General features: G+C 44.1%; 1 protein-coding gene across 4 annotated transcripts; it reads left to right on the forward strand.

The window, feature by feature from the left end:
• Positions 1 to 1,816: 1,816 nt before the first annotated feature.
• AMIGO2 (adhesion molecule with Ig like domain 2) lies at positions 1,817 to 10,031 on the forward strand. 4 transcript variants are annotated; one of them, XM_062609094.1, is made up of 2 exons: positions 1,817 to 1,956; positions 8,289 to 10,031. In XM_062609094.1, the coding sequence occupies exon 2, from the start codon at positions 8,356 to 8,358 to the stop codon at positions 9,925 to 9,927; it is 1,572 nt and encodes a 523-aa protein (XP_062465078.1). In that variant the 5' UTR covers positions 1,817 to 1,956; positions 8,289 to 8,355; the 3' UTR covers positions 9,928 to 10,031. The 4 variants fall into 4 exon arrangements, with proteins under 4 accessions (XP_062465078.1, XP_062465077.1, XP_062465079.1 ...); XM_062609093.1 differs by lacking the exon at positions 1,817 to 1,956 and adding an exon at positions 2,015 to 2,155; XM_062609095.1 differs by lacking the exon at positions 1,817 to 1,956 and adding an exon at positions 2,181 to 2,722.
• The last annotated feature ends 261 nt before the right edge of the window (positions 10,032 to 10,292 follow it).

The raw sequence follows: 10,292 nt of genomic DNA on the forward strand, positions 1-10,292 counted from the left end.
AATCTAAATAACTTGGCTATAAGCAATCCTATCACTTTGCATCTATCAGTGCTCCACACTTACTGAGGTCTGAACAATCTGCAATTAAAATTGTTAGCATTTTAAAACCAGTTTAATTTAAAGAAAGTGTGCAAAATATCCACAAATGGACAGCTACTCTCTATGCTATGACAGCCAATATTTTCATGCCATAAGTAGACCTAGGAAGAACAGGTTCAACATTTTCAATCTTGATAGCAGGGGAAGGAGACAAAAAAAGTTATCATCTTCCTCGGACTGTATTGGCAATGTGATCGACTTAAATTTCACCCATTATTTTGATACATTGAGACAACCAGAAAAGTTTAATGGTTTGGTCCAAATGAAGACAACAAGCTGCTTTAAACAAATGAATATTTCAATGGAGGTTCTGAAACCAATCAATGTTGAATCAATAACTTAGAGATTAAAATAACTTCACTGGTGTATCATCCAAATGCACAGAAATGGAACATAAAATAAGAATGATTCATTTTTATAGTAAGGTAGCACTCAAAAAGTCTTTGAAACCAATAGCGGTATCACCCACGGCTCACCAGGCTTCAATCTATTCAATCTATTCAATCACATTTTTAACAGATACCTTGTACTATACTAAAGTATTTTAATTTGCCTGTAGCATGATTTTTAAGACAAGAAGGAACCCTTGAGCATTATATGTAGCCACAAACCCTCATATTAAACATCACTTCACTATGTACCCCTAGAAGAAAAGTGTGATTTACAGCAGCTTTAATACACAAGCCCATTTGCTGAAAACTATTCCACAAACTGCATGTCTGGATGACAATAAATCCACAATCTCTGTTATTTGCTAAACTAGCCCCTGTTCAGTTTCAGTCTCTAAATATAGAGTACTCTAAATTATGGTGGAAATGTAGCGAGAAACTTCGCCGGAGGAGGTTAAAAACAGTGTGTAACTGAGAGAAGGCAGTTCTTAAGCTTTCAGCTGCAGCTTTGCTTCTTTCTGACCTGGTCACGCTTTCCCATTTGCAGCAGCTCTCCCGCAGATCCCGTGGTCAAGACAAGCCGGGTACCCGGCAACTAATTTTAGATAACCCCTTGTATAATTTGATAGACTTTTGTTCTCCTAAAAGCCCACCTTATTGCGGAGGTTCAGTGGGTTTTGATCACTTAATTAAGTGGAGGCTTATTTTCCGGAGCTAACACAACGCCTTTTAACTTTATCCGCCCCTTATGAACCCCCTGAGGTCCCATCTCCGCTTACGGGGAGTTTTGATGCCTTTAACGGCGACCGCATCCTCTGCTGCGCCCTCCCGAAAACCCGGCCTCCCCGGCGGCGACACCGGGCTGCCTGTCCCCAGCCGGGTCTCCGGGGACCTGCCGGGCTGGCTCGGGGCCGCTTTGCACCAGCGGAGCTGAGCCCACCCTGACCGGCTGGAGGGAGAAGGGGGAGCTCTACTCTCTCTTGGCGGGGGCAGCAGCGCGCTGAGGAGCGGAGCGAGGCGGGCACTGCCCCGCCCGGAGCAGCGGCCCCCGGGGGGCGAGGGGCGGAGCGGGGGCAGGCGGTGCTCTCCTCCCCCGGGGTACCTCCGGCTCCGACCCGCCGCCGCGGAAGCCCTTGGGAGCGCGTCGGGAGTCCGGGGCTGCGCGGCGCAGGGGTCGGCGAGGGCGGAGGCAGGAGGGGATAAAAACCCCGGCGCTGCTGTCACTGGGAGTCTCCTGCCTTCCCTCCTCGCCTACCGCCGGTATCGGGCTCCGGGCCTCCGCTCCATCCCTGGGGGCAGCGGGCCAGCTCTGCCTGCGCCCGCGGGGGAGGGCAGCAGAGCCGCCGCCGCGCTCTCGGCAGCCCCCAACTTCTCCCGGAGACAGCGGAGCATGCGGGCCCGGGGCTGGCGGCGGCGGCGGGGACGGCACCGCGCTGCCCGGACATGAAGCGGCCGCCTGGAACTCCAGGTAACGCTGCCCGGCGGGGTGGCGGAGCAGGCATCCCTCCAGTAGCCGGGGCATGGCTGGCGGGCAGAGTCCGGAAGAGCGGGAGGCGAGCGCAGCCTGGCAGCGGGCGGTGGAGACCCGGCTCCTACCTTCCTTGCGGAACGGAGCGGCTGTGGTCGAGCCTGCCCATGGAAGGCGGCCAGGGACCCCTCGGGGGTAGGTGGGTGAGGCGAGGGTACGACGCGGTGCTTGTGGGTGCCCCAGTGCGGCGGCTGCTCAGCCCGCCCGGCCGTCCCGCTCGACGAAACTTTGCCCTCCGCCGACCCCCGGTAGGGATCGGGGGGCTGCAGCGGGCAGCCCCTATCGGGAGGCTGGCAGGAGCCCTCTTCTCCTCCCTTCGTAGGCAAGGGGGTTTCTCTGAAGTTTAGCCTGTCAGAGAAGCTTTAGGAGGCGGTGAGGATCCTACGCTGGGCAACTAAACTTTCGTAAGATCTGGCATTGCTTGGAGACTGGTTACTGGTACTGTAACAGGCACTGCCACTTACCGTTGCGTTTTTTCTTAATTATTTTCTGATCTCCTTAGCAACTGAAGTAATTTGCAAGGTTTAAACTAGGGTGCAGCGTGATTTACAAAGGCACATGGCAAAAAAGGATGCATTTGTTGTTTTACTGGTGCCTATTTCCCTTGTACTCCCTCAAGAGAGGTAAGAGCTGCAGAGTGTTGACTTCATGTAGCTGATACTGCCGTAAACAGACTGCTGATGATTAGTCCAACTCAGGCTCCGTGGTACGTCACTCAGTTGCTCATCTTTGTCTCAGTTTTCTTCAAGTCAGGCGAGTTAGCTGTCTCTGGGGAAATTCAACCTTTAGTGAGGGATGAGTGGGAGAAGATAGTTTTAACAGACTAAGGTTGCTAGGACAAATTAACCTGTAATTGAGCACTATTGAGGTCTGGCCAGGTGCTGGCCAGAGACCCCTCCATTTGCCAGGTTGACCTCAGGATCAGCTTGCTGCAAAGGTAACCTAAAGTCTTTATTTTTTTCATCACTGTTGGGTCCTGCATCAAGCATGGTTTAGCCCATTTCAGGGATTTAGTCCAGTGTATCAAGACATCACCCAGATGTAGCTCACCAACAGCCTCTGGTGTCCAATCTGTCATGTTGCTAAATCTCATGGATTACGGTGGTTAGGATTAATCCAGATATGATAAATCAGAAATGCTGAGCACAGTTGTTAGGCAGATTTAATGCAGAGAGTGCCTTTCCCACTCAGAAATGATAAAAGCACACAAACACACACAAAGGAAATGGAAGTTTACGCAGGCCTTCCTTACAAATGTAGCATTTGAAAGATTAATTATGTAGAATGCCACTAGTCTGTTTGTAATTAATGGCTATGTTTTGTACTTAAGCAGGACTCCTAAAGTTAGGATTAAAAGCATGAATAATTGCACTTGTATAATATTGTTGTTAGAAATTAATAAAACCCCATTCTAAGTGCCACTTTTTCTTCTGAGCTCCTGAGGAAAGCCTTGTCAAATGCCATGGGGAAAAACCAAAAAGTGCTGTGAGGAAACACTGTTAACACCTGAGCCATCACTGGTTGATTGCATGTATCATTATATTTAACTTATATGGCCCTGATTCATCTGATATGTAGACTGGTAAGAAGAGGAGAGCAGCTGTGTGGCCAGTGAATGTCAATGGGAAGGTGCAAAGGTCTGTGAGTGACTTGTGGGCTGGCCAGGTAGGGAGACATTCAGAATCGGAACAGACACTCACAGGAGACGTGGCACAAGGAAAATAGGAGATGTGGAAATGGTGTGGACCTTCTGGAGGGTAGACTGAAATCTTTAATGTTTTTAGTGTTTGAGGTCTCTAGAGGCTCAACAGTTCCTGCAGTAGTACAGCAGGGTTGTGTGCAAATACTTGCATTTTCACTGTGCAGAAAGTGAGAGCCAAATGTGGGACTATTTATATCACCAGTGTACAGGAAGATGTTATTCCTACTGTAAAGCATTAATCAGTCCAGTTTGTTTAATGTTAGAAAAACTAACCATTTGCTAAGTGTTTGCACACAGGTTGCAACCAACCAAACAAACAAAAAAAAAAACCAACCAAGCAATAAAAAACTACAACCCCCACAACAAACACACACATTAGAAAGATCAAAACTAGGAGCCAAGTCCTCAACTTGTCTAAGAGTTGATCTGTTGTAGTCAATTGAGCTGTTTCTGACAGCAGAACATGTTCTTTATGATCTGAGGATATACCCTGCATTTCTTCTCTAACAGTTAAGCATGTACACCCTTACTGCATGGATGATTCATCTCGGGGTGTACTGTGTTTTTGGCAATGAACTTAAAATATCACACTTCAACACCACAAAGAAATGATTTCTTTGAAAAGAGTTCAAGTACAAAACTCCCAGCTGTGCCCTTCACTTTACTATAAATCAAAAAAGCTATTTACCCAGCCCATTCAGAAATAATGGTGAAGTACTTAGCCAGAGTCTGTTGGCACATGTTAGCTCATAGTATTTAATAGCAGTATCTCTCTTGAGAAATAATGTAATACTGAAATTTGTAAAGTAGTAGTACTTTTCTAAGACCTGAAGTAAGGGCACTGGGATGAAATGAAATGCCACTTTTTAATATAAGGCTGACTGTAGGCTTTGTTCTTCCTTGCCACTTAACATGTGCACATTACTAACTCAGAAATGTTTATGCAGTCATTTTGAATAAGTTCAAATGATCACATAGGTCATAAATACTTATGTTGAACATGCTTGGCTTTATAGGCCATCCTGTGTAATCTATGAAGGAGGTATGGGGAACACAGTTGAGGAGCAAGTTGCAACTCAACACTCCTACCCTCCAAAAGGGCAAAGAACCTGTTGGGAATGTAGGCACTGCACTGTGAGGTGGGCATGTCAAGGAAGGTTTCTGTTTGTCAGGGTACTCTCCAGATAGTCTTGTTTGTCCTGTGATATGTTTATGGTGTCTATAATTTGGATTTGCCTCACCAGGCAAGTTAAGTTATCTGAAACAGTTTTTATTTGGCAACGTCAGCGGGCCTTGGAAATGGACAACCCAGTTTTCAGCCCTTTCAAACTGGTTTTGCCCCTTAGAACTCAAAGGTATTATGCTGATTTACACCAGCCACTGATTTGCCCTTGGGATTTGGTTGCAGACTAGCTCAGAGTCTGTAGTGAGATAATGTAGGTATGGACAGAAGAAAATATGCAAGGCTGTTTAGTGTATTAAACTTGGTAACCCTTCTAAAACAGCATTGATCTAGTATGTCCCATTTGGAGTATCTCCAGGATGGCAGTTATATTCAACATAGGAACTGATTTTAAAAGTGCCATTTCAGAACTGCAAGTGCAGTTACATTAAAAGTTAGATTGCATACATTGCAGAATCAGGCATTTAAATATTAGTGGGAAAGGCAACCCAGGCAACCTGTGCAACAGCAGTTTGTTTCCTATTTTGTGGATGCTTTATAAAACCATGTGTGTGAAGACTGAATTATGGTATAAGGTTTTCCGGTACCTCGCTTCATGCAATATACTAACTGAATGAGCAGTTCTTAAATTCTTTTTTCATCTGGCAGTGTGTTTCCACTGTGTGTTATGTACTGCATGCCATACAAATCCACACTGAGGTACAGAATTATTTCCTGATGGTCATTTTTATAATGCTTCATAGGTCTTACCCTCTAGAAGAATTTATATCTATTAGCTGTTGCCATAGATTAGCTAGCTAGCAAAAGCAACCAAGTTAGGTGCTTAGCATTCTTCTGGGTTCCTAACTTCCCACTGAAAGCCCCACACAGATATATACTTCAGTAGGATCTAAAAGCCTAGAAGACTATAAATCTCGATGCTAAGCTTTCATTTGAAACAATTCATTTATCTTTACAATATTTGTATAGCTAAGGTCATGTTGTTTTATCCTTTTTATAGGCATGGAAGTAAGGAGAAGCCCTTCCAGTCAGAAGTACCAGCTAGAGTCATAGCATTTTTTACTCATCTCAGAACTTCAGATCAGTCCTTCCCAAACTTAATACACAGAGGTTCCTTATTTTCTAAGTGTCAAGCTGGTGACTGTCATATGTTTATTATTTTCTTGAAGGTACCAGTTCTCATAAGTTGTCTGATCTCATGAGAATGCTGAGGCAGAGGCTTGGGTATGCTCCAGTTCTTAGGTACAGGCATTTCCTGAGCTGTTGATGTAATCACATATTCTTTTCCCTGTTCTCCCTTAGAACCTGTGCACAGTGTGAGGAAAGGTTGTGGGGGAAAACAAATTGTGCAATTAAGGACTGTATAGAAAATCTAAAACAGCACAGAAAACCTTAATTCTAGCACTTGAATTTTTGAGCACTTCACTTTGCAGTCTTGCCATTCCCTTAATGTGAATGCAAACATTTAAAACCAATATGTATATAAATTCTTGTGAAAGGTGAGTTCTCGTATCCTGCTGCCTTCCTATTTCTTCTTTTAGTGGGTCATTAGAGGGTTCAGCTCTTCAGATTCATAGCACATCCTCTACCACTTGACTTAAAGAGTGGATTTGTCAACAGACAACAGCAGCCTGGCAGATTGGCAGAGGGTTAGAGGCGTGGAATTTGGAACTGAAGGAGAGTGGAAATTAGTGCATTTCACATATATTAATTAATTGCACATGTAATCTTAGATTCATAAGTAGCAGATGCAAATTCTCCAGAGGAGCGTATTCTAAGGTTCACCTCCTGAAACTCTTGCCTCTTCTGTTTAACCCTCTACTTGCCCTTAACACCATCCCCATGTGCTTTTCCAGTCTCGTATGCCTTAACTGACTTCTGCATGCTCAAACTACCTCCTCCTCAGCTGCTTCACTAGTAACAATGGCGATGCTCCATTAGCATCCTCCTCTCCTGGCTTTGCCCTTCCTTCCCTGTGTGTCTCTTATGCTCCTTTTTCCTCTCTCCCCTTCTTTGGCTTCTTTTCTGTCCTGTTGTCCTCCACACTCTAGGTCTTGATTTTAACGTTTTCATAGTCTAGACTCATCCTTTCTTCATCCATCTTGTCTCATCAGAGAATACAACTCCTCCTTTTATTCTGCTTCTTTCCACATGAGGTTGCTTCTTTTTCTTCCTTGGTGCTGCCCAGAGGCACTCTCCCAGCTTCTGGCCATAGCCACTCTGAGCAGTGCAGAGCAGTCATTGTGAGGTTGATCCTGCTCCTATACTCTACCAACAGCTGGGTGAGACTGGAGAAATAAGGCTGAGGTCAGTATGTGGGAGCTGAATACCTCATTCGAGCTGTGAAGGGTTGGGGATAATCAGTGCAGATGGATTCACCTGGGAATTTACTGACAAACTTAACAGGTATCCAGGGACAGCAAGAGTGAACAGAAATATTCATTACACTGCTAAGTATGTGTACATTTTCTTCACAGATGGCAAAAAGCGTATACTTTGGCACAGAATCACTACCCTGCCAAATGTTACATCCCTGCTTCAAACCATAGTGACACTAAAATGTTAATAGAAAATAACGTGGTTGGATTTGGTCTTACTATTTAAGTATGACCAAAATATTTTTTTCCTTTACTAAGTTTTGAGAAATGGCTGACTCATTCTTACTGAAAGTTCCAAAAACTTGTGCCTGAGGTAGGCACCAGGCATAGATTTCCTCCTCAACAGTTATGTTGGCAAAGGTAGAAGTAGCAGAATACAAAATATTCCAATTGGACATCTTGAATAAGTTTAAAAATAGGCTGCTGCTACCTGAACTATCAGTTACTGCATGGAAAAAAGAAAAAAAATAAAAGGGAATTTGTTTGACATTTAAAGCTAAGTAGTCTGAGAAAGTTCTTTGCTTTGTGACATTTTCTGATTGGGAAGAAACACATGTTGCAACTGCTCCCCACTAGACAAGAACACAGCATTTTTGGATGAGGCTTTTTCTGTCCTGTACCTGGAATTTTCTATCTGTGTTGGTTTGGAAACAGGTAGGGGATGCTGTTGCCCAGTTATGTTACACAGAGGAGCATTTCTGATTATTTTTTTTTCTGAACAATCAGAAATTGCATTTCTTGGTCCAAGACTGAAGAATAATTGCATTGATTTTGAAGAGAAAAAAATACTGTATCTGTAGGCTGAATATTTACACAAGTGCAGTATTTCATGTTTACTTAAAAACCAATGTTAAGCTTACATCACCTGCAAACAACTAGATTTTACAATTAACCATCTGGAACATTAAGGATTGATTGCCTGTATTTACAAAAGGCATGCATAAGAAATCAGGAAGGGTATGAATTGTAAATGTTAACATGCTGTACCTGTGTATCCCTCTTTTGACAGCAATTAGCACGAAGCTAACTGCACATACAATCTGTGGCAAGAAGCACTGGGAGACACCTAAGAGGCAATGACAATGTCTTTAACCTGGTGGACAATTCCTACTCAACTTGGAGTTTTTAAAGTGAACTGCAGAGGACTGGCATGCCTCTTGGTCTTCACAATGAGCGTTTGTGGCAGTGCCCCGGGGATGTGCCCAGCAGCCTGCATCTGTGCCAGTGATATCATAAGCTGCACCAATAAGAACCTCTCTCGAGTGCCAGGAAGTCTTTATAAATGTATGAAAAGGCTGGATCTGAGTTACAACAGAATTGGGTTTTTAGAGCCTGAATGGGTCCCAGCACTGTTTGAGAAACTGAACACTTTAATAATCAATCATAATAGCATTAGCAGCATTATCACTGGAAGCTTTTCCACAACCCCAAATCTGAAGTACCTAGACTTGTCTTCCAACAGCCTGAAGACGCTGAGCAGCCCCGTGTTTCAGGAGCTAAGGGTGCTGGAGGTTCTCCTGCTGTACAACAATCAGATTACACAAATAGAGCCCCCAGCCTTTGGAGGATTGTACAAATTACAGAAACTGTACTTAAGTTATAACTTGCTCTCACATTTCCCACTGGACTTGTACACTGGAAAACATAAGCTGACAGACCTTGTGTTGCTGGACATTTCCTTTAATCACATCCAGTTGATGCCTGTTCAGCGCCTGAGTTCAGTGCCGGCCAAACATCTTAGTGGAATTTATCTTCATGGCAACCCATTTTATTGTGACTGTATGCTGTACTCCATGCTAATCTTCTGGTATCAGAGGCACTTCAGTTCGGTGGTGGACTTCAAAAATGAGTACACCTGTTTGTTGCAGTCAGACCCAAAAGGTTACAATAAACTGCCTTTACTGCACGATAACTTCCTGAATTGCTCTGAAAGCACCGTCAACAGCTCTTTCCAAGCCTTTGGGTTTATTCATGATGCCCAGGTTGGTGACAGGCTGATTGTACACTGTGACAGCAGAATCAGTGATGCGGGCACACACTTTGTTTGGGTTAGTCCCGACAATAGATTGCTGGAGCCAGACAGGGAGACCAACAACTTTAAGGTATTCCGTAACGGCAGCCTGGAGATAACTGATGCCCAGCTAGAGGACTCAGGGCTGTATTCCTGCATCGCAATAAATAAGAAAAGACTATTAAATGAGACCATAGAGGTTAGAATAAATGTTAGCAATTTCACAGTGAATAAGTCCCATGCTCATGAAGCATTTAATACAGCTTTTACCACCCTTGCTGCCTGTGTAGCCAGTATTGTTTTAGTACTGCTGTATCTCTATCTGACCCCATGTCCATGTCAATGTAAAGCAAAAGGGAGGAAGAGGAAGCTGAACCAAAGCAGTGCCCACTCATCCATACTGAATTCCACACTGCCACAAGAGCTGCCAGCTGATGAGAAGAAGGCTAGTACTGGTAAACGGGTGGTTTTCCTGGAACCCGTGCATGAACCAAAACACAGTCAGAACGGGAAAGTAAAACTGTTTCCTAATGACAATATTATTGCTGAGAGTATCTTAAAAACAACTCGAACAAAATCTGACTCAGATTCTGTCAACTCTATGTTCTCAGATACACCTTTCATGCCGTCAGCTTAGTTTGCTGCCTGTGTTTGTATTGTGCAGTTACATTTCTGAATACCTCCTTTGTTTGTAGCAACCATCAGGAAAAAAATAAAAAGAAAGAAAATGTTTTAAAGTAAGTATCTATTGTCAGTCCTTGAATTGTGTCTTCTCTCTGAGTGCAGGGACATGCAACATTGATATTTTCTTTGGGAAAAGCAAACAGTATAGCATTAATGTAAATGTCTTCCATTCAAGCTTAGCCTTGGCTTTTACTCTCTGGTCCATACACAGCAATTTCTCTTGCACGTTTAGAGGCACCCACAGTGCTTACAGCTGGCTCTTCAGAGGCAGAGGCTGACCCCTATAAAACACTCTCAGCCATGCTGAGAACTCAGCTC

This window comes from Pezoporus occidentalis, unplaced genomic scaffold (genome assembly GCF_034315485.1).
Source record: "Pezoporus occidentalis ecotype Australia unplaced genomic scaffold, CSIRO_AGI_Poc_V1 ctg134, whole genome shotgun sequence".
Taxonomy (NCBI): Eukaryota; Metazoa; Chordata; class Aves; order Psittaciformes; family Psittacidae; genus Pezoporus; species Pezoporus occidentalis.

Excerpts from the sequence above, each read along its gene's own strand:
- AMIGO2 (XM_062609094.1), top strand. The coding sequence starts at position 8,356 with ATGACAATGTCTTTAACCTGGTGGACAATTCCTACTCAACTTGGAGTT.